The sequence below is a fragment of the Nicotiana tomentosiformis genome, chromosome 9, assembly GCF_000390325.3.
Source record: "Nicotiana tomentosiformis chromosome 9, ASM39032v3, whole genome shotgun sequence".
In the NCBI taxonomy this organism is placed as follows: Eukaryota; Viridiplantae; Streptophyta; class Magnoliopsida; order Solanales; family Solanaceae; genus Nicotiana; species Nicotiana tomentosiformis.
Window position 1 is genome coordinate 42870975 of NC_090820.1, and position 24928 is coordinate 42895902.

At 39.4% G+C, this 24928-nt stretch overlaps 2 protein-coding genes across 2 annotated transcripts; both read left to right on the forward strand.

Annotated features, from left to right (window-relative positions):
• Positions 1–7824: 7824 nt before the first annotated feature.
• LOC104114874 (G-type lectin S-receptor-like serine/threonine-protein kinase LECRK1) lies at positions 7825–10412 on the forward strand. The gene has a single exon (XM_018777205.3). It carries the CDS (start codon positions 8004–8006, stop codon positions 10335–10337), a length of 2334 nt encoding a protein of 777 aa, XP_018632721.1. The 5' UTR covers positions 7825–8003; the 3' UTR covers positions 10338–10412.
• A 925-nt stretch (positions 10413–11337) lies between these two features.
• LOC108942795 (G-type lectin S-receptor-like serine/threonine-protein kinase LECRK4) lies at positions 11338–13908 on the forward strand. Its single transcript, XM_018777207.3, has one exon. It carries the CDS (start codon positions 11506–11508, stop codon positions 13858–13860), a length of 2355 nt encoding a protein of 784 aa, XP_018632723.1. The 5' UTR covers positions 11338–11505; the 3' UTR covers positions 13861–13908.
• The last annotated feature ends 11020 nt before the right edge of the window (positions 13909–24928 follow it).

Below are 24928 nucleotides of genomic sequence, written 5' to 3' on the forward strand. Positions count from 1 at the left end.
AGCACAAAAGAAAAGAAAGTATGTAATTTTAAACTGAAAATAAATACTTGGATCAAATATAATAAATTCGTGATGTATAGAATACCTTGACGTTTGTTTTCCACTACACTATCGCCAGACTTCATACCTTTATCGATCTCAGCAGCTCCAGCTTTATTCAATGGTGTGGCATCGTCGGAGAGCATTGGAGCATTCTGCAGAAGGATTTTCTCGACTACATCTTCATGCAATGCAGCATCATCGGAGAGTATTTGAGTTGTAACAATTGAAGTACCACTATTTTTAACTTCCACTGCATATTCATATGGGGAATAAATGACCTAAAAATGAATTATATATATATATATATATATATATATATATATATAGAAAATATTTATACCTGTAGTGACAACTTCCTGTGTCTCTGCACCTAAAAGTTCTTGGAAAATAGCTAATGCTTCCGCAAACGCATTGCCTTTCCCATGGGAGTACCCACATCACTCGGTGTGTGTTCTTCAGTACCAACAGGTTCATGATCTGCATCCGCAAACACATTGCCTTTTGCAATACAACTACCCAAAGCACAAGTCGGCACATGTTCTTCAGCACCGAAAACTTCATCATCTGCACCTTTCTTTCTTCCTACATTCTCGGTTGATAACTGTTCATCATATCCAACAACTTTGCTCAGTCTATCAACACTAGAACATTCCGCTTCAATTTGTTGTTCAACACATTGAACTTCCTCGAATACTTGAACGTGGCCTTCAAGAGTTGTTTACTCACCTCTTACATATTCATCTACGACTTTATGCAGTGCATCATGAGAAGTATTAATATCCGATTGAGGTTCAAAGGAGTCGTTCATCCTATCATATTGCCAATAGTTCATCAATTCAAAATCTGCATCGCCATCACCTATTCCTTTTGATTTGTCGGAAATCTTAAACAACTTTTCAAATTTCTCATCAAAATATTCCTATAAAAAATTACTAATAATGATTAATCTAAATAAAAGAATAACATTAGCAGGAAAAAAAGACTTTTCTATAAATAAGCTTATCCTGACGTTTTTCACAACCTCGTCGACAATAGCAGGTCGCTCATCCAGTCAAAACTCTTGAACAACTTCTTTCGCGATCATGCGCCTTTGTTCCGTTGCATAGTTTTTAACCTCCCTCATTACCCTCTAGTATAGAAATAGAAACGGCACAATAATTTTAGAAAATAGAAACACAAAAAAAAAATTCAGCTCTAAGATGCTGAAGTTTAGCAAATACAAAACAAAACTTCAGCTCTAAGAATGCTGAAGTTCATCAAATACAAAACAAAAACTTCAGCCAAAAATATGTTATAGTTTTACAAATACAGAACACAACTTCAACTCCAAGAATTCTGAAGTTCATAAAAAACAGAATAAAAACTACAGAAAAAACATGTTGTAATTTTACAAAACACAGAACAAAAACTTCAGCTCAAAAACAATGCTGAAGTTGAGAGAAATACAGAACAAAAATATCACATAAAAATCCTATAATTAAAAAAAAAATAGTACGAAAAACTTTATATTAAACACAAAAACAAGTTACATCACATATTGTGTTGACTAATTCATTGGCAAACGCCATTGTACAATGTTTAGAACGACTCTGGGTACAAGGTGATTCTCTAATTATAGGAGTTTGATTGGTTTCTTTTGATCGACTCCGACTATATGGTGATTCACCAGTTGAAGGAACTAGATTCAGTACCTTCGAACGAATGCGACTTCATGGTAATTGTCCAATTAAAGGCATTGAATTCAATTCCTCTGCGGTAGGAATTATATCTAATACCCTAAATGTCTGATATTTCTGTTTAATACAAAAAAGTATATTATCAAAAATAAAATAAAACTGATACGTCAACATATTAACAAAACTACAGAAAAAGGAAAAAATAAAGAACATTAACTTACACCATGATTACTGAAGTAATCCTCGTGAAGTTCTTTAAATTTAGGCTCTCCTAGAAGATGTATAACGTAACATCCTGGGAACCTAAGGGGCATCAAGGAAGTCGCCTTCTTTTAAGTACCTGTCCCGAATATCTGGGAAGCGCTCATAGAACCAAACACATAATGGATATGGAAATCCGCCTACAGTATATTCGGTTGAATTATTTTTATTCTGGTTGTCCAAAGCATGTTTCATTGAGGTAATAAGCTTATCATAAGACGCATTACCCCAAGGATAAGTAAGACAAGCCGCATCATCTTCAACAATAGTTGCATACTCCCCCAACAGAGTTGATTCATTCTTCTTCCGAACAAAATAGACTCCACAACAAGAATTTTCATAAGCTTCGCATCATCTTCATCACTCTCGCATACGTGTTTGAAATTCACATCATCCTTTTTAATTTGATTCTGTATCATATACCCTCGAATGTCCTTCAAGGTCACACCCTTAGACTTCCCAAAATAACGCTTCAGAATCTTATACTCTAGTTTAATTGATTCTTCGGCATTATGTGATGTGATCCTCAAACCACACATAATGTGAGAGTCTTCAAGGCTGAACGACACATCACAGCCAAAAATCTTGAAACTAATGGAATCTCGATCATTGGTGAATACGCGAGAAAGAATCAAACAATGAACCAACTTCATGCTGCAATGGAAATTCTCCATAGCCATAATATACTGAAATGTACTATTATTCAGCTTCTTCTGTTGTCCAGGAGTAAAAAAAGTTGCAATTAAACCATTCAATTTGTGGTTCCCCTTCCAGTAAACACGACAGTTAAACCAATCTCGAAACTCAAAATATCTCTCCCCTGGTTTTGTAGGTACAAAAACAAGGACCGAAGGACCTTTACGCATTCTAGGTGCTTTAGGTTTTTTAGGATCTTAAGGTGCTTTGGATTTCCTAGATGCCAGCTGTTCAAAAATATTACATGTGGGAAAAATAACTTCAGAACATTATAAAAAAATTATTAAAAACTTCAGCACAATTTGGCTTAAGTTATATTTTAAATCCCTCTAACTTCAAATAAATATAGAACAAAACTTCAGCACTAAGAATGCTGAAGTTCAGAAACTACAGAACAAAACTTCAGCTCTAAAAATACTAAAGTTTAGCATTTACATAACAAAAACTCCAGCCAAAATATGTTGTAGTTTTTACAAATAACTTCAGAACATTATCCGAAAAATCATTAAAACTTCAGCACAATTTGGCTTAAGTTATATTCTAAAGGCCTCTAACTTCAGAGAAATACAGAACAAAACATCAGCTCTAAGAATGTTGAAGTTCAGAAAATACAAAACAAAACTCCAGCTTTAAGAATACTGAAGTTCAGCAATTACAGAACAAAAATTCCATCCAAAACATGTTGTAGTTTTTACAAATACAGAGCACAAATTCAACTCCAATAATGTTGAAGTTGATTAAAAAAAAACAAAAATTGCAGACAAAACATACTTTACTTATACAAAACACAAAACAAAACTATTTCCCAAAAATTAAGTATCCTTGAAGTATTATAAATTTCATACTTAAATAACATCACCTATTTAAGTCTCAAAAATTTTAAGAATTTCAACGTCTCTAAAAATCACCGAAGAATACATAGAATTTTCATAAAAAAACACAAAGACATTTTCAAAAAACCTAAAAATACTAATCGTAAAAGTAAAACCTACAAAATAAATGCACTAATTAAAGTAAACCCTAGGAAACTATTTTAACATAAATAAAAAAGGAAAACGATTCAACTAAGATTACTATCAACACAAAAACCAGAAATTAAATCATAAAACTAATCCTAAATTGAAACCCCAAACAAAGTTAATGCAATGTATAAAAGGAACCATTAAAATCGTACATGTGATTATACTTAATATTGTTGGGGAAGAAACAGTTGCAAAATCAAGAAGAATGCAATGTCAAAATCCGTTTGATTTCAGAGAAGAACAAATCAAAACCGCGAAGGAGAGAGAGAGACAGACACAAGAGACAATATGTCGTATACTTGGAGAGAAAGTAGTCTTTTACTAAAGAAAGGAAAAATTATCTTTCTAAAACGCTTTTAACCAAATTAAAATTATTATTTATATTCTAAGACTATTAAGAAAAACTTTAGTAAAATAGAAATTTAAAGTATGCTCGTCAAAAGTTGAAACACCAAAAATTCTAATGATCACCAAAATGTTAAGCAATAAAGCTAAAAGTTCTATAGATCGGTAAGAGTTTGCCAGAAAATACGCATGATCACCATAAACATATTATGGTGATCACCAGGAATTTGTGATCAGAAATCTTAACTATCACTAGCGAAGGGGTAGTGGAGTTTCTTTTGTGTGGGTGATTGATAAATTCTGTAAGAGGAAATGTGAATGAGATTGGGTGACTTTACCATGTTCTAGGAGTTTGTAATGACCCGGCCGGTCATTTTGAGTGTATTAGTCCCAAACCCCTATTTACTGTTTCTCCATACCTTTTTCTGCTTATGTTACTTTCCGGGAGGTTTTGTTTTTGGTTTAGGAGAGTTTTGGGACACTTAGTCCCTAAAACGGGAGTTTAAGTCTTAAGATTTTGACCGTAGTCATAACTGTGTGAATACGACTCAGGAATGGAGTTCTGTTAGTTTCGTTAGCTCCATTAGGTGATTTTGGACTTAGGGGCATGTCCGGATAGTGTTTTGGAGGTCCGTAGCTTATTTAGGCTTGAAATGGTGAAAGTTGAATTGTTGGAGTTTTGGACCGGTAGTGAAAATTTTGATATCGGGGTCGGATTCCGATTACGGAAGTTGGAGTAGGTCTATAATGTTGAATTTGACTTGTGTGCAAAATTTGGGGTCAATCGGACGTGGTTTAGTTGGTTTCGGCATCGGTTATCGAAATTGGAAGTTTCAAGTTCTTTAAGTTTGAATCGGAGGATGAGTTGTGATTTTAGTGTTGTTTTATGTGGTTTGAGGGCTCGACTAAGTTCGTATGGTATTTTAGGATTGGTTCGTATGTTTGGTCGAGGTCTCGGGGGCCTCGGATGAGTTTCAGTCGCCCAACAGATCGATTTTTGGACTTAGGAGGTTGCTGAAGTTTTCTGTTGTCTGAGTCCTGATTTCCTTATATGCGATCGCGTGGGGTGATCTGTGATCGCGTAGGCTTAGCTGGGCAGAGGATGGAATTGTTCTTCGCGTTCACGGACTTGGACATGCGAACGCGTAGTGATGCGAGGTGGTGCTCGCGAACGCAAAGACAAGGTCGCGATCGCGTAAGGTTAAGTGTACCAAAGATGGGCCACACGCTTTGCTCATCGCGAACGCGTGAGGACGTTCACGATCGCCTGAGTATGTGAGCCAGAGCATCGCGTTCGCGTGGTGTTTTATGCGATCGAGTATAGTAAATTTCTGGGAAAGCAAAGTTGCTCTTCGCGATCGCGAGGCTACTTCCGCGATCGTGATTAAGGCATCACTCGGCAGTATTATGTTTCCAAAAAGGGGGGTTTTGACATTTTTATCAATAACTTGAGTTAGGAGCTCGGATTTGGACCAGATTTTGAGGGATTTTCAAACAATTGGGTAGCGATTCTTAACTCCTTTATGGTTATATCCCACTAATCTATCATTAATTTCCTCTTTAATTTTGGATTTTGGGGTTGAAATTGGAAAAAAATTGGAAGAACTTCTTCAACAAAGATATCGAGTTTTGAAAGGGGATTTGTGGTAGGATTTGAGTAAATTTTATATGGTTAGACTCGTGAGTGAATGCGTGTTCGTATTTTGTGACTTTTGCCCGATTTCGAGACGTGGGCTCGGGTCGACTTTTTAGGACGGATTTCGGAATTTTTATCTAAATTTTTATTTCATTAATTATATTAGTTTATTGTAGTTGTATTTATGATATGTAATTATTTTTTGTTAGATTTGGGCCATTCAGAGTCGGATATTCGTGGAAAAGGCATTGTTACCGATTGATTTAGCTTGGTTCGAGGTAAGTGGCTTGCCTAACCTTGTGTGGGGGAACTCCCCGTAGGATATGTACTGTTTTTGATATATGAGTGTCGTGTACGTGAGGTGACGAGTACGTACACGGGCTAATTGTGTAAAAACCCGATTTTCTACTAAGTAATAACCTGATTTCCTTCTTATTTGAGTTTTCATCACCATGTGTAGTATCCTGCTAGCTTAGAATAGCATGCCTACTTGCCTTAACTGTTTACTTGAACTACGTGCAGCATTTTAGTAAATTTACCTGTCTTTCCTTAACTGGTGCTTAGGTTGAACTGTAAAATTTTGTGTTGTAACTATTGAATTTTATTGTTTTCGCTGCATATTTACTTTGGGACTACAGAACGGTATTCCGAGAGATCCTCATGTACTGCATATTTACTTTGGGACTACGGAACGGTATTTCGGGAGATCCTATTGTACTGCATATTTACTTTGGGACTATAGAACGGTATTCCGGGAGATCTCCTTGTACTGCACATTTACGTTTGGGACTACGAGACGGTATATCGGGAGATCCCCGATTGTGTTTCTGTGTACTGAGCTGTTACCTTCTACGATTTCATTGTTGTTAAATTTCAGCCTTTATTTTACTGCGGTATTACACTCTATCTTGTTTTATTATATATTTACCAGTAGGACCCTGACCTGACCTCGTCACTACTCGATCGAGGTTAGGCTTGGCACTTATTGGGTACCGATTGTGGTGTACTCATACTACTCTTCTGCACATATTTTTCATATACAGATCCAGGTGCTCCTTATCAGCCGCATTATCAGTGAGCCGTGACAGCTTTGGAGACTTTAAGGTATATTTGTCGCGTCCGCAGACCTCGGAGTCTCCTTCTACTCTTTCTCATGTCCATTATCTTTTGTATTTTTCCTTTGTTAGACTCTGATGTATAGAGAAACTAGATTTTCTTTATGTAGTTTGTGATTCACGATGTTCCGGGTTTTGGGATCTGCTGTGTATTTTTGGACTGTTAGTTGTTAAATTTTTATTTTTATTTTATTATTCCGCAAATGTTAGGCTTACCTAGTCGTAAAGACTAGGTGCCGTTACGACGTCATACAGAGGGGAAATTGGGTCGTGAGAGAGTTGCATATGCTGACCATTCTAATATCTTTTAGGCTGCTAAATATACTTGAAATCTTGTGCCTACCGGATATTATAAGTTCCCAGCGAGTGGCTACATATGCAGCATAGTATGCAAAGATTTTTCAATCTTAATTATTTTGATGTTTGAGGCATATACCTTTTCCAACTAGTCTTTTGTGACCAAATCCTAAATAACATTATGTGTAAAAGTCTGTGATCGTTCCCGTGACTTTGGGAAAATTAAGCCCACATAAATAATATTCACGGTATACGATTATAATAAATACGGATTACTAAAATACTATAACCAACGGTAATAATAAGAAAAATAAAGACACCGAGATTTTTTATGTGGAAAACCCTTTTGAATAAAGGGAAAACAACGGCCCGAGAGGAGCAATTGATTTCATTGTAGCAAGGATTTATAATTTGTGGTACCGACTAAAATACTCCAAGACCACTAAACACTCAAAAGAAATAAACCTCTTTTGATTTTTCCACCCCACTATAATACCGCTCAAACTCTCTATATTTTTTCTCACATGATATTTTGCTTCTTATTTTGTAAATCACTTTCTTTTTCTTTATTTGGTGCGTCTTACAAATGAAGGTAGATGTAACTATTTATAATCGAAGAATACCGATATTCATGTACGCAATTACATCACTATTTACTTTCCAAACCTTTTCTAAATTGATTGGCTTGAAAAAACCAAAAGTAAGCTTATCTTCTTTCACGTGTGTCATGGGATGGACCCAATATTGACTTACCACACTAACTGTTTATGAGAACATTAACTTCCAATATGGAAAAAAGAATGCCATATGCGTTATAATATGCAAGTCTCAATCTTCACTATCATAAAAAAGAAAAACAATTTTTTTCCATTCGTATCTTACTTGCTGATTCTTGGTATTTTCATGTGTAACAATGGTTTCTTGGAGAATCCTGTTACGGAGTGTCTTATTTCAGCTTACCTTTCTTTGTTCATTTTCTCAAGAAAGTAGAGATATTCTTCCTCTTGGTTCCAACATCTCAGCTGGAAGTAAATCTTCACACTGGCTTTCACCCTCTGGAGATTTTGCCTTTGGGTTCTACAGTCTTAAAACTGGACTCTTCCTTGTTGGCATTTGGTTTGATAAAATCCCCGAACATACTCTCATATGGTCAGCCAATCGCGATGATCCAGTTCATGCCGGATCAAAGGTTATTCTAACACTGAGTGGACACCTTGTGTTGACAGACTCTAACAGGAGAGAGTTTGTTTTGTACAATGGTATAGGCACAAGTTTTGCTGCTATGCAAGATGATGGAAATTTTGTCCTGCGAAATTCATCCTCAGGAGTCTTGTGGGAAAGCTTTGATTTCCCTACAAATACTATTTTGCCTGGACAAGTTCTTGTTATGGGGCAAAAGCTATTTTCTAATTCCAATGGTACAGTGGATTACTCGACGGGAAAGTACAGACTAGAGATGCAGATGGATGGGAATGTGGTTTTGTCTGCTTATAGAACTCCTGATTTAGGGTACTGGAATGCTCAGACTATAAACCACAATAATGTATGGCTAGTTTTCAATAAGACTACTGCTACTATGTTTATTATGAATGGAAGCTCAATCATAAGCAACATGATAGCACACCAGCCTTCTTCAGTTCAAGATTATTACCACATGGCGATGGTCACTGACAAGGGAGATTTCCAACAGCTTTACCGTAGCAAAGAAAATGGGAACGGTTGGGATGTTGCGTGGCAAGCTATCGCGCAGCCTTGTGTTGTGAGCAACATTTGTGGTGTATATGGCTTTTGCCAATTAACTGATAATAAGGTAATCAATTGCAGTTGCTTGCCAGGGTATTCTCCCAAAGATCACTATGATCCATCTCGAGGGTGTTATCCGAATGAGGTGAAAGATTTCTGTGATCCGAATTCTTCACCTTCGGATGTCTCTATCCAGAGAATAGCTAATGTTGATTTTCCTAATAGGGAATTTTCAGAACTGGAAAGGGTGTTTGATATTGATGAGGAGATTTGCAGGCAGGAATTATTGAATGATTGTCTTTGTGAGGCAGCTGTCTTCAGTGGTAGTACATGTTACAAGAAGAGGATGCCTATAATGAACGCTAGAAGTGTTTTTCCTGAAACAAATAACATGGTTGCATTCCTTAAAATTAGCAAATCTTACAAAAGACACTCTGTCTCAAAGGGTGTTTTAGTAGCAGGTGTGACAGTATGTGCAGTACTTGCTCCACTTTTTGCAGCAATTGCTATATACTATCACCCTTTCGTGCGAAAATATAGACATGCCAAAAACCCTCCGAAAAGAAAGCCAATTGAGCTGAATTTAAGGGCATTTTCCTTCCACCAGCTGCACGAAGCCACAAATGGTTTCAAAAATAAATTAGGCCAAGGAGCTTCTGGTGTGGTTTATAGTGGAATTCTCAAGTTAGAGGATGAAGAAGTTGAAGTTGCTATAAAGCAATTGGAAAATGGCGGTGAAGAAGATAAAGAATTTTTGGCAGAAGTGAGAGTGATAGGCCTAACACATCACAAGAATCTGGTTCGTTTGTTAGGCTTTTGCAACGAAAAGAATCATCGGCTTCTTGTTTATGAATTGATGAAAAATGGAGCTGTGTCAAATTTCATCTTTCAAGATGGACAAAGACCAAGCTGGAAGCTAAGAAGTGATATTACACTTGGGATTGCTAGAGGCCTTTTATACTTGCATGAAGAATGTGAAAACCAGATCATTCACTGTGACATTAAGCCACAAAATGTTCTTCTTGACAAGAACTACACAGCCAAAATTGCGGATTTTGGTCTTGCAAAGCTTCTTATGAAAGACCAGACACGAACAATCACGAATTTTAGAGGAACCATGGGTTATATGGCACCAGAATGGCTAAAAAACGTGCCCGTGACTACTAAAGTTGACATCTACAGTTTTGGCGCATTGCTGCCAGAGATTATTTTTTGCCAAAGGCACATGGACTTGAATCCAGTCGACGAAGCAAACGAAGAGTCCGAGTTGATCTTAGTGGATTGGGTTCTTCATTGTGTGAGAACTGAGAAGCTGAAAGCTGTTGTTAGTCATGATGAAGAAATTGTGGATGATTTTCGTAATTTTGAGAGGAAGACTATGGTAGGACTGTGGTGCTTGTGTCCTGAGCCAAATCTTAGACCATCTGCAGCAATGCTTGTTCAGATGTTGGAGGGAACTATAGAAGTAGGTGTTCCTCCTATGATTGATTCAAACATGTATTGAAGTATTTGTTGTATTGTTTTAATTTTCTTGTATTAGACAAATCTATTCTACAGATAAGATTTAAAACAGATTGAAGATCTTGTCCGTCCCTAACTCTTGTCCAGGTGAAAATATACATACACAGTTGAAAAAAAAAAATATGAAGAAAAATAACAAATACATTAGGCTAAGACGCATATTTCTACTGATCCAACAGTAATACTCTTGGATACAACAGCCCGGCAAAGTCGTATTACTCCTCCAAACTCTGGACTAGTTATGAGTCCAAATCTCCATAGAAAAAAGCACATATTCCTTCAACTAATAATAATTTTTTTTAGTAGCGAATAAGTTGGAGGCTTAGACATTTTTCTTTTTCTCAACTTGCTTTTTGCACAACTACACCTACTTTTGATGCATATTACAACACTATTTATGTGCATCATCACAAGAAGAAGCACTCATTTTTATAGGTGAATAAATAAGAATTTATTGGCATAATAAATTTGTAAGAACATGGGATCATGAACTGATTAAAATGAGAAGTCATGCAATTTACAAATAAAGTTTTAGATATTAAAATGCAATATATCTCTAAAATCCCATAAATGAGATGGAGATGAACTCCAACTACAGTGTAACCCAACATTTATTGACCAAGTCAATAGGCCTGGTTAATTTCAGTTTTCCTTTTTCAAAGTCTACAGCTACATAAAAGTTGAATTTGCCCACTTAACCAATCAAGAAATGACCTTTTGCCAATTCTAATGGCAGTTTAAATGGCATTAAGCATGAGAAATTTGACTAAAAAGCCTAATCAACTGCATCGATAGATCACATGAACTGGTAAGGTGCACGGTACCATCTACTGAACTTTTTCCACAGATTTGGTCAAGTTACATGTACAGATAGATCCATGTATCTTGACTTGAATATTCATTATGCATGACTGAAGTCATCTAAATGTAACCTCTACTCAACCAGCAGTTAACAAGTGTAGATAAAAAGAAGAATCCCAATTGAATGAAGCAAAAACAATTTTCAAAGATGATGGCTTTAAGCATAGTGCAATTACTGGTTAGAAATTGACATTTGAAGATTAAGCAAACAGTTTTGTATATGAAAGAGTAAACTCTTTTCTTTCCTCTTGTCTGAAACTAAGCCTCATTGAGTTTATACTTTATACAAAATGAGAATATCACTTAATCTTCTTCCCTTTTTCCTTTTAATCCTTCATCACTACTCCAATGGCCAAAATTTGCCAAATATTAGCACAGGCTCTACTTTTACTGCTGGAGACAATGTTTCTTTGTTATCATCATCCGAGGACTTTGCATTCGGATTTTATCGTGTTTCAGCTACTCTTTTCCTAGTTGGAATTTGGTTCAACAAAATCCAGGAAAGAACACTCATCTGGTCAGCAAATCGCGACAGTCCAGCAGAAACTGGATCCACTATTAGTCTAACAAGTAGTGGCCAGCTTGTGCTCAATTATGCAAATAGCACTGTCCAACAGATTTACAGTGGGAATGCAAAGTGGGGAATCATGCAAGACGATGGAAATCTTGTTTTGAGAGACTCCAGTTTAGGAAATGTTTGGGAGAGCTTTAATTTTCCTACTGATACACTCTTGCCAGGGCAAACTTTATTATCAAAAGGAAAACTCTACTCCAATGCAAATTCAAGTGAGAATTCCAAGTACTATACAGGGAAATTCATGCTAGAAATGCAATATGATGGAAAATTGGTATTATCTGCCTATCGTTTCGGGGACCCAGGGTATTGGCTAAGCAGTCAAGATCAAAAAGGAAATGGTGATGTGAATCTAGTTTTCAACAAGAGCAATGCATTGTTGTATCTTGAGAAAGGCCATAATAACACAATTTATTCTTTTTCATCGAGTGTCCCGGCCCCAGTTGAAGACTACTATCACCGTGCAACTCTAGACAGTTTTGGAAACTTCCAGCAGTATGCTTATCATAAGACTAATGATAGCAATTGGATTAGAGTATGGAAGATCCCTTCAGAGCCATGTATGGTGAATGCAGTTTGTGGGGCTTATGGATTCTGCAGCTCAAATGACAATGAAACAGTAAATTGTGACTGTCTTCCGGGCTATATTCTCTTCGATCAAGGTAATCCCAGGAACGGATGTCATCCTAAAATAATGGTCAACTTCTGTGCAAATCTATCTGCAGGAAATTTCAGAGTGCAGGCTATTAAGGATAGTGACATACCTTACCCGGAGATTGGGGATTATGAACATTATTTTGACACGGACGAGGAGCGATGCATGAAGCTTGTCAAGGAAGATTGTTATGCCATGGCAGCTACTCTAGTCAATAGGACATGTTCCAAGAAGAGGACTCCTATACTCAACGCCCGTAAAACTTCTATGACAAAAGGTAGCATTTCCTTCATCAAGGTTCCCATGAAGTCAGCAAAAGTTGGCCAATCGAGAAAGAAGAAATCCAACACCAGAGCTCAACTCACTGCTGGCCTTATAAGCAGCAGCTCCCTTGCTGTCTTATTTGGAGCCTTGGCTCTTTACTATCATCCTTCTCCTCGGAGGCTCATACGACGTAAATGGCAGCCTGATTTATCAAGAATAGGGATCAATTTCCGTGAGTTCACATACAAAGAATTGCATGAAGCAACAAATGGCTTCAGCAAGCTACTTGGAAAAGGAGCTTCTGGGAATGTTTACTCTGGGATTCTGAACTTCAAGGACGTTCAAGTAGAGATTGCAGTAAAACGATTGGAGGAAGTTGCAGAGCCAAGTGAGAAGGCATTCATGACAGAGCTAAAAATCATAGGTAGAACTCATCACAAGAATTTGGTAAAGCTATTGGGATTTTGTATTGATGATAATCACTTTCTTTTGGTTTACGAGTTGATGAAGAATGGAGCGTTGTCAGATTTTTTATTCAAGGAAGGAATGCTGCCTACTTGGAGTCACAGATCAGAAATGGCACTAGGAATTGCAAGAGGACTGCTATATTTACATGAAGAATGTGATACTCCAATCATCCACTGTGACATAAAGCCTCAAAATGTACTGCTCGACAACAAATACAATGCCAAGATTTCAGATTTTGGGCTATCAAAACTCTTGAAGAAGGATCAAACAAGAACAGACACTTGCGCAAGAGGGACAGTGGGATACTTGGCACCAGAATGGCTAAAGAATGCACCAATAACACCCAAAGTGGACATTTTTAGCTTTGGTGTAATGTTACTGGAGATTACATGTGGCAGAAGGCATATTGAGCTGAACAGGATAGAGCAGGAGGACGAAGACGACGAAGGAGATGATTTACTGCTTATAAATTGGGCTGCAGGCTGCACGAGAAGTGGTAGAATAGACAAACTTGCAAGAGGTGATCCAGAAGTTTTGAATGATATTACAAGATTTGAAAGATTTATCATGGTGGGATTGTGGTGTATCCACCCTAATCCAATTCTTAGACCTTCAATGAAGATGGTAACACAAATGCTTGAGGGAACAATTAAGGTTGCAGTTCCTGAACTGATAGATTCGTAAATGTGGAAAGTTATGCTGGAAGAGTGAAGTTGTTATTGTTTCTTTTTCTTTCTTTTGAATGGATGACTTCAATGACTTTTCCTGAACACTACATAATGTACTGGTATACTTGTAACTCTTCGAATATTTTTGTATACAGTCAAAACCAGGCTTGCCCTTCGTATGACTGATCGAAACTAGAACATGATAGAGCAAGGTTCAAACTCGTGTTATATCGAACCATGGTGCGAAGTTAGATTGCCGAGCTCGTGACCCAGAGATCGATCGAGATCGACTAAGATGGAGACCGGCCAAGATCGAGACCGAGCAAGATAGAAATCGAGCGAGACCAAGGGAAGCTTACTGAGCCAAATAACGGAAGAAATATCCGCAATCGGACGAGGATCGCGGCGGAAATCCCGACACGTATCAATAAGAGGCCGATTAATTAGCCTATCGTGAGATTCCTTACTGTATTTAGAATTGTATCAAATGTAGGACTCCCCAACTATATAAAGGGGGGTCTGATCATTTGTAAGGGACATGACATTTTACGCAATACAAAGCGATATACTACCTTCTTCTAGCTTTCAATATCTTGCTACTCTATTTTTATATCAATTGAATCTTCACTTGGTTAGAGGGTGATCGAACCTCAGGGCCAAGGCTATTCGATTCGTTTGGTTTGCATTTATTTCTTTCACAGTCAATTTTAACATTAATATATATATTTCCTCAATTTGTGCCAAGTATATATATATATATATATATTCTCAATTTGTGCCAAGTTATATCATGTATCCTTAAAACTGCGTATAAATTCAATTGTTATCCTTTTTTTGGTAAACAGTTTGGCACCCACCGTGGGGCTAAGGATAATAGTGATTGCCTCGTACTAGCTTTCGTAACACACACTATTTTACTCTTGTTCTTGTGAGTATCTTTGATTCTAGGCTAAAATAGAAAAATGTCAAACTCTCAATCGGCACCTCTACATATTGGCAACGAGTCCGATCACCAAGGTGAAAACAACAACATAGCGCCCGGTAACGAGATACCGCCTGCTGTTCCCGCTGGAATTCCGATCGCAGATCCGATCGACGCTAATTCGCAATGTTGCTTTCGATGCAAATTTGCCTACCGACCCCGAAAATAGCATTTGTGGTGGAGCCCGATCGGTAACTTGGAACACAGAAAATGTTGAAGGAGAAGGGATCAACCTACGAATGATCTTCGAAATGTTACAAGCTCAACATGCGCCAATAGCTTAGTTACAAAACCAAAGCCGCGCGCCAAGCAGGGCTGAGCATGAATCAGTCGTAGATAGGTCAAACGAACGTGAATCGGGGGTTAGCTCCAAAGTTATAAAGATGCTAGAGGAGCTGACAAAACGGATAGAATCAAGGGAGAAGAAGATCGAGGCTAACGACAAAAAGGTGGAAACTTAAAATTCCAGGGTAGACCAAATCCCAGGAGCACCTCCGATAATGAAGGGCCTGGATTCCAGGAAGTTCGTACAAAAACCCTTTCCTCCAAGTGCGGCCTCGAAGCCGATCCCCAAAAAAATTTGCATGCCTGAGATTCCTAAGTACAACGCAACGACTAACCCAAACGAGCATGTCACCTCTTACACATGTGTAATTAAAGTGAATGATCTAGAGGACGACGAAATCGAATCTGTGTTACTAAAGAAATTCGGGGAGACCCTATCAAAGGGAGCAATGATATGGTACCACAATTTACCACCTAACTCTATTGATTCTTTTGCTATGCTTGCAGATTCTTTCGTAAAGGCACACGCCAGAGCAATTAAGGTCAAAACCAAGTAATTAGACTTTTTAAAGGTAAGATAGAAAGACATGGAAATGCTTAGAGAATTCGTGTCTCGATTCCAAATGGAACAGATGGACCTACCACCGATCGTCGAAGATTGGGCAGTTCAAGCTTTAACCCAAGGCAGTTCAAAATCAATGTTTGAAGCTCGGTGGCTTCGCAGTAGTTGAAACAGAATTTGATAGAATACCCGACTGTCACTTGGGCCGATGTCCATAACTGGTACCAATCTAAGATCAGGATCGAAGATGACCAACTCGGGGCTCCTTCCGGGTCCTTTTATCCGATCAGACCCGTCGACAAAATTAAGAGGGATATCGACTGAGAACCAAGGTCGAACAGATATCGATAACAGCCTTATAATGGAGATCGTCGGGGAAACGGACCTGGGCGCAACCCTGTATGTGGTGAAAGGAAAAATGATCAAGGCCATAGCTCTCGGGGGCTCATGAGCAAGAATGGTTTCGACAGGCATACCGAACCTAAAAAAGCACCACAATTGTCAGAATATAACTTCAATATTGATGCATCCGCCATCGTATCGGCTATCGTACGCATCAAATATACTAAATGGCCACGACCTCTACAAACCGATCCAATTTTGGCAGACTTTGTGGATGACTTCACGCCGTCCCTAGTACTTGAGGTTGAAAGAGAGTTGTTGGTAAACTCGGGTACATCCTCGAGAATCTAGACCCTCTTTACGGGCGGTGCTTCGAATGCAAAAGGGTCCGGACTCGGCATTGTACTAAGACCACCCACAGGAAACGTGGTTAGATAATATATTAGAACTGTGAAATTACCTAACAACGAGGCCGAATATGAGGCCATGATTGCAGGTCTCAAACTAGCCAAAGGATTGGGAGCGGAGGTGATTGAAGCCAAATGTGTCTCCCTCCTCGTGGTGAATCAGTTTAACAGAACCTTCAAAGTTAGGGAAAAACGAATGCAAAGATACCTAGATAAGATACAAATAACTTTGCACCAATTTAAGGAGTTGACTTTGCAACATATGCCACGAGATCAGAATAGTGAGGCTGATGCCCTCGCAAACTTAGGGTGATCGGTCGAGGACAACGAGCTCAATTCGGGGGACGTCATACAACTCATGAGCTTAGTAGTGGAAGAAGGCCACGCCGAGATAAACTCCACAAGCTTGACCTGGGGTTGGAGAAATAAATACATAGAGTATTTGAAAATCAGAAAACTTCCCTCAGATCCAAAAGAATTGAGGGCCCTGCGCACGAAGGCAACACAAATCAACTTATTCGGAGACAAAACCTTGTTCAGAAGAATGTTCGATGGTCCACTAGTGATATGTCTGGGACCAGGAGACACCGAGTATATCCCGAGGGAAGTTCACGAGGGCACTTGCGGAAATCATTCTGGTGCCGAATCATTGATTCAAAAGGTAATCAGAGCCAGCTATTATTGGATAGACATGGAAAAAGATGCCAACGAGTTTGTTCAAAAATGTGACAAATGTCAAAGACATGCACCGATGATCCACCAACCCAGGGAACTACTCCATTCAGTCTTGTCACTATGGCCATCCAAGAAGTAGGGAATGAATATCGTTGGCCCTCTTCCATGGGCGTCAGGTAAAGCTCATTTTATTTTATTTATGACTGACTATTTTTCTAAGTGGGTTGAAGCACAGCCCTTCGAGAAAGTTAGGGAGAAGGAGGCCATCGACTTTATTTGGGATCACATCATATGTCGATTTGGGATGCCATCCGAAATTGTGTGTGATAACGGGAAACAGTTCATCGACAACAAAGTAACCAACTTCATCGAAGAACATAAGATCAGAATAATCCTATCAACAGCTTATCATCCTAGCGGGAACGGGCAAGCCGAATCGACCAACAAAACCATCATTCAAAATCTTAAGAAGAGGCTAATCAACGCCAAAGGAAAGTTCAGGGAAATGCTGCCCGAAGTTCTTTGGGCGTATCACACAACCTCGAAGTCTAGTAGCGAGGCTACCCCATTCTCGTTAGTTTATGGTGCCGAAGCTCTAATACTGGTCAAAGTCGGAGATCCGAGTATCCGGTTATGATATGCAATAAAGGAATCAAATGACGATGCCATGAATACGAACCTTGAACTATTGGATGAAACGAACCTCATCCAATTAGCCGCCCAAAAGCAACGTATCGAGAGATATTACAATCGAAGAGCCAATCTTCGATATTTCAGCGTTGAGGACTTAATGCTAAGAAAATTCACCCTCAACACCCGAAATCCAAATGAAGGGAAATTGGGTCCGAATTGGGAAGGACCATACCAAATTCTCGAGGTTACCGGAAAAGGGTCCTACAAGCTCGGAACGATGAATGGAGAACAACTACCGAGCAATTGTAATATATCTCACTTAAAATGATATTACTTTTAAGGTACGAAACCTTTCCATTTCAGACTAACACTTGTAGGTGGTCAACAAGAAACGACGATGGATTTTTCGGCTAACGGCACGAAGTCTTTAGGTCTGAAAGCACGTGTTTCACTCTTTTTTCCTTGGACCGGTTTTGTTCCAAAAGGGTTTTTCGGCGATGTTTTTAACAAGGCAACAATGAATCGTGCTAACTTAGAATCAAACCCGATTATGAATCGGCACCGAAGATCAGCTTAACAATATCCAATGTTCCTTTGCAATCAACCTCGAATACTAGGGGGCTACCCTCGAATATGCATTGTCTTCAAATATCAACTATAGCGAGGAAACTACTTCATAAAGGGAGGGTCTCGATATAAATGATTTATTGTAAGGGCCAAATGGTCAAAATGAACCGTGCCCATATAGATTGCTCGAGCCCTAGAATAAAACATGTACGCATGTATGATTGATTCAATCAAGAATAAAGAGAAGTACTTTCTTTTCAATCATCTTATGTTTTAAAAAATTCCTCTTTACATCCCTGTAAAGAACTTCGTATTTCCGAAAAATAACAAGCACAAGAGCAATACATAACCAAAATGCGAACGATCACCCCCTCACTCGGGGACCGCCGTCCAACTTAAACAGTCCAAGTCATCGGGCCTCGGGGGAAAATGTCCTATTAGGCAACTCCCCGGTTTCTATAGGCCACGACCACCCCACTTGGAGACTGTTATCTCGGGCAAGCCGGGATAACTTGGCAAAATAAGCCCAATGGACAGTTCCCAAACTAAAAGGCTACGGCCAATTCAACTCGGCTCGGAGATGTCCGAGACCCGTAAGAAAAACAAGCCTTCGAAAAAGAGAAAATGTTTCACAACTAGTTCTTAAAGGCTGCCCTCGGCAAATTCATAAACTTGAGATATTTTCGGGGAAAAATCTTCGGTAACATCGAACTCCAACAACTCCTTAACCCAGAAAGGCAATAAAAGTAAGATTTGTTCGAACCCTCGAACATAACCCCATTGTTTCACGCTAAGGCATTTCGACCTTTGTGAACACAAGTAATAAAGCAAAGGAAAAATTTGAGATCCAAAGGGGAAGAAAAGCCTTATATATATATATATATATATATATATATATATATATATATATATATATATATATATATATAATATTTACAAAATCCAGATCAGCCTTATACAAAAATTTACAACAACCAAAGCGGCCTAAAAAATATGCAAAAGAAATCAAAAATATAAAGGCCTAAATGGCCTGGTCTTCATCGGGGGTAACGTCTCCATCCTCGGGATCTTCCCCATCTTCGGATTCGCTCAAGCTGTCGGAGTCTTCCTCGGGAAAGGCCAGCTTCCGGGCCCTGGTTTCCTCTGCCTTGGCATTCTCGATTTCGGCCATAATATCTAAGCCTTGATCACGAATTCCCTCGAGGGCTTCCCTTCGATCTTTTCATTTTGCATGATCCACCATGCTATTGGCCTTTGCCTGGATGGCCTTGACATCGACTTTAAATTGGGCCACTTTAGCATCAACTTTGGTGTTGTCTACGACCACCTCAGATTTGACCACTTCGAGTTCATTAGCCAAGCTTGCCTTATCAGAAATAGCCAAGTCCAACTGAGATTGAAACTCCTTGATTTTCTCGACCAGTACAGGGGCCTTCTCTTTTATAACTTGGAGTTGGGCCTCAGCCGACTCCAGTTGTGCTTGGACGATTTCCTTCTTCGAGTCCAAGATGTCCATATTCTTCTTAAATTCTTTAGCCTCGGCTTGTATTGTATCTACTTGTTTCTGAAGCTCCCTGATCAGTTCGAGCCTCTGTCGGACCTGTATGATCGGATCGTTAGTTACTATATCTAATTCATCTTCACTATCATGAAGCACTCTGAATACCTGCTCGGCCATCTCGGCATGCTCGTCTCGAGCCGTTATTAAATCATCCTGAAGCTTCTTACTGAGAAGCTTATAGGTGTCATTTTTCTTAGTGAGGTCCCGGACCTCGGCTTCATGATAAGTTAATTCCTCCCGATATCGGAAGAAAGCCTTGTGGTGCAGCACTGATGCCTGTAAGCATAGGGGAAGATGTTGTGGTTATTTACCACTTTAAAAGTTAGAATATATGAGAAAGGATAGACACACGAATTTACCCGATTTAATGCTTCTTGGGCTTCATTGAATAGGAAGGGAAACCCGGTAGCACTGGACGACGGTTCCTTCCTTGGGGCCGGTAGGTCACCGAGCTCAGTGACATCTTCTAAAGCAGTGGATTCGACCACATCCAAGAAGTCGTGGATATCAGTCACCCCCTGAGGACTCAGTATACCGGCTTCACGGATCATGGCATCCAAAATCTGAGGAGATCCGCTAATGTTGACCGCTCCAAATTCATCTATTGGGGCACTTTTCGCAGCTCGTGAACCATTGCACCTGGTCTTTCTCTCGACCCCCTAGCTTGGGGCGAAATAGGTTCGACCCTTTCTGGCTCGGAAGCTTCAGCTAGAGCTCTCTCACCGACCTCCTCAAGTCGGGACGTTTCGACTTCAGTGCTCCCTGGTTCGAGAACTTCTTATATGATGATACCGGCCCAGACGCGGGCTACCAGTTTGGACTTATCTTCCTCTTCTTCTTCTGACTAATACCTTAATCGAAGGATTGAGTCCGAAGACATAGCACTGGTGTTCCCCCTGGACTTGCGAGACTTCCTCACCGGCCTCTTCTTTTCCAAGCCCGGGGAACTCGGAGCTTCTTTTCTCTTCTTCTCTTTGGCCTGCTTCAGAGCAGATGGGTGGGGAAGGACTTCTTTGTCACTAGATGGGGCCCTAATTGCAATGTCTTTCACGAGGCCTACAAAGGAAAATAGATGTGTAAGCTCGAAAAGAAGCCTAAACGATAACCATTCTAAGAAAGAAAATTTCCATGACTGCAGGCCTCCCATCGACCTTTCGATAACTCCATCCAAGCACGCTCTGAGTACGACCTCTATAACACAAGGCCTTCGACCCATTCCTTAAGTTCCATAATTGGGTCCGGCATCTGGGCCACAACTGCGATGCCAAAATATATCAATGAAGAAAGAAATAAGAAGAAAAGAAACGAGATTAAACCTTCAAAGCAAAGTACTACTTACGTTTCATGTTCCATTTCTCGGTAAATGGCATGTATTCAGCAGGGATCAGGTCCGAAGTCCTTACTCGAATATATCGAGCCATCCAACCTCAGTCCTGACCTTCATGTATGATCGAGAACGGAGCCTTACTGACTCGGCGAGCTAGCTTTATCATCACCCCTCGATAGAGTTGGGGACTGTAGAGGCGCATAAGGTGGTTGAGGGTAAAGGGACATCCCTCGATTTTGCTTACACAAAATCGGAGAAGAATCAATATTCTCCAGAAGGAGGGGTGGATCTGTCCAAGGCTCACATCATACCTCTTGCAAAAGGCAATGATGGTGGGGTCTAAGGGACCCAACGTGAAGGGGTAAGTGTAAACACTTAGAAATCCCTCGACATGGGTAGTGATTGATTCCTCGGGCGAAGGAACCACCACATTCTTATTGACCCAGTTGCAGTCATGTTTAATCCTAGTGAGGAGGTCTTCGGTGATTGTGCATATGTACCTTGAGACCGGCTCACATCGGCCCGGTACCAAGGAGGTCTTTTCGACCCAAAAATCAGTAACAGTCGGGCACCCTGTCGGAACAAATTCCTTAGGGTAACGTTCCGCCGCAACCTCACCGCCGGCGGGCCATGATAAGGAAGCGGCCTTCTTTTGCGGTACGATCTTAGAAGTTTTCTCCATTGAAGAACAGAAGAAAAAAGAATTAAGATAGTATGCAGATTGATGAGAATTCAAGAAATTTTGGTGCAAAAGTTGTAAAGCAAAGGGAGTTTTGAAGAAAAAGCAAGAGTAGGAAGAGATTTGAATGTAAAAGTTTGAATGAGAAAAAACTAGGGTACTTACGGCTTGCTGGTGATGGTTCATAACCGGTAGTGTCCGACCAGTGATTGAAAAGCATTTAATACCTTGATAACTAGACCGATGGGACGTTTCGAGTTGTTGCTTATGTCATGATCGGGTGTACCTGTGACATTCATTGTTTACGTCATTACCCATCGAGACGAAGCTCGAAAATTCATATCATTTCTCGTCATCTACTCTCCGAGAAACGAGGGGACTATTTGTATACGGTCAAAACCGGGCCTGCTCTTTGTATGACTGATCGAGACTAGAACATGATAGGGTAAGGTTCAAACTCATGTTTTATCGAACCATGGTGCAAAGTTAGATTGTCGAGCTCGTGACCCACAGATCGATCAAGATCGAGACCGTCTAAGATCGAGATCGGCCAAGATCGAGACCGAGCAAGATAAAGATTGAGCGAGACTAAGGGAAGCTTACCGATCCAAATAACGAAAAGCCAAAATATCTACAATCGGGCGATGATCACGGTGTAAATCCCGGCACGTATCAAGAAGAGGCCGATTAATTAGCCTATCATGGGATTCCTTACTGTATTTAGAATTGTATCAAGAGTAGGACTCCCCTACTATATAAAGGGGGTCTGATCATTTGTAAGGGAAATGAAATTTTATGCAATACAAAGCGATATACTGCCTTCTTCTTGCTTTCAATATCTTGCTACTCTGTTTTTATATCAATTGAATCTTCACTTGGTTATAGAGTGATCGAACCTGAAGGCCAAGGCTATTCGATTCTTTTGGTTTGCATTTATTTCTTTCACAGTCAATTTTAACATTAATACATATATATTTTCTCAATTTGTGCCAAGTTATATCACAAATCCTTAAAACTGCATATAAATTCAATTGTTATCCGTTTTTTGGGTAAACAATTTTTCTTACCCCTTTAAAGTAGCTTTTGAAGGATAAGCTTCAACTAAAGGTCACTTAAGTGCCATTGATTGAATAGAAGTTTCTCTTTATCTGTTGCTACTGGTTTCTATAGACATGCCTTGCATTTAATTTAAGGCAATGATCTTTACAATTGGAATACCGAAGAGGACTGAATCAATCTTGCCAGTGTAGAATTTAGAGATGAAGAGCATATTCATATGTGTAGCTTGTTTATTTTGATGTAAAAGGAAAGATGGGAACTATTAAGCTACTCTTACATATTAATATCAGGTCAGACCTACAAGAAACATGGCTTTTGCAGTTGCTTAATATTATCAAGTGGTAATACAAGAATATTATCATTGTTTTAGCAATGGGTTTCTTTCAAAGAAGTTTGTTGGCCGAAGCTCAATACCATCATATGCGCTTGGCATTATAGGAAAATCTTACTGGCAAGGAACATGATGAAATCCAAGAGTGTACCAAAGCACAATATCCTTGATTTCAATTGTTCAATTCCTGAAGACAACACAGAATCACTTCATATAATTAGATTTCATAGTGTAGATGTGATGACCCAAATGGTCATCTTATATTTTAGAACTCGAATTTGTGCTCTTAAGCCATAAAAATCTCATTTTACCCTCCTCGATTTGCGTGTGTAGTCCGGGCAGGTTTTGGAAAGCTTTTATGTTGAAAATTGATAAAAATAAGAATTTATGCCTTAAAAGTTGATTTTAGTTGATTTTGGTAAAAATGTTTGGTAAACATGCCCGGATCCGTGTTTTGACGGTCCCGGTGGGTCCGTAACGAATTATGGGACTTGGGTGTATGCCCAGAATCGAATTCGGAGGTCCCTGAAAATTTATTGTTTTTAAGAATTGGTTGATGATTGGCCTTGTTAATACCGGGTATGTATTTTTGGTTCTAAAGACTGGTATATGTCCAATATAATATTTTAGACTTATCTCTGAAATTTGGTGAGAAACGAAGTTGATTTGACATGATTCGGACGTCTAGTTGAGAAGATAGAAATTTTAGAAGTGTTCTTGAGAATTTCATTTGATTTGGTGCTAAATTCATAATTCTATGTGTTATAATGGCAATTTGATCACGCGAGCAAGTCCGTATGATGTTTTTAGACTTGTGTGCATGTTTGGTTTGGAGCCTCGAGGGATCGTATGAGTTTCGGATAGGCTACGGGATGTTTTGGATTTAGAAACATCTGGTATTTTTGGATAGGCTGGGGAGGATTTACTCTACGCGAACGCAAGACCATGGTCACGAATGCGGAGCATTGGGGGTGTTGCTCTACGCGAATGCGACCCGTCTAATGCGAACGCGTAGCTTTAACTAGGCTGGGCAGGGGACCTGGGGAAGCTCTACGCAAGCCATTTCACGCGAACGTGAAGCCAAGGCGGGCTAAGCCTTCACGACCGCGTAAATCCTCCCGCGATCGCGTAAGTCCTTAGGAGGCTGCTCTTCGTGAACGCGGTAGTGTTCACGCGATCGCGATGAACACTGTCACCCAGCACTTAACAGAATCCAAACACGGGATTTAGCCAAAAGATTCATTTTTCTCAAAATCCAAACGGTGTGAGGCGATTTTTCAAGAGCCATTTCTTCCCCAAAGTGTTGGTAAGTGATTCTAAACCATTTTCTTTCAATTACCCATTACATTCATGAATTATCAACTTAAAATGTAGAGTTTTCATGGTAGAAATAGGGGTTAGGGTAGAAACTAGGAATTTCGGAAATTTGGGAATTTAGACCTCAATTTGAGGCCGGATTCCAAAACTAATTACATATTCGGGCTCGGGGGTGAATGGGTAAATGGATTTTGGTCCGAACCTCGGGTTTTGACCAAGCGGGCTCGGGGTCGATATTTTGACTTTTTGGAGAAAAATTTGGAAAATTTAATTTATGCAATATAATTAATTTCGTTAGTAATATTTGATATTATTGAGTCATTTTTAAATAGATACGAGTGGGTTGGAGGTGAATTC

Coding starts and splice junctions, on each gene's coding strand:
- LOC104114874 (XM_018777205.3), top strand. CDS start 8,004: ATGGTTTCTTGGAGAATCCTGTTACGGAGTGTCTTATTTCAGCTTACC.
- LOC108942795 (XM_018777207.3), top strand. CDS start 11,506: ATGAGAATATCACTTAATCTTCTTCCCTTTTTCCTTTTAATCCTTCAT.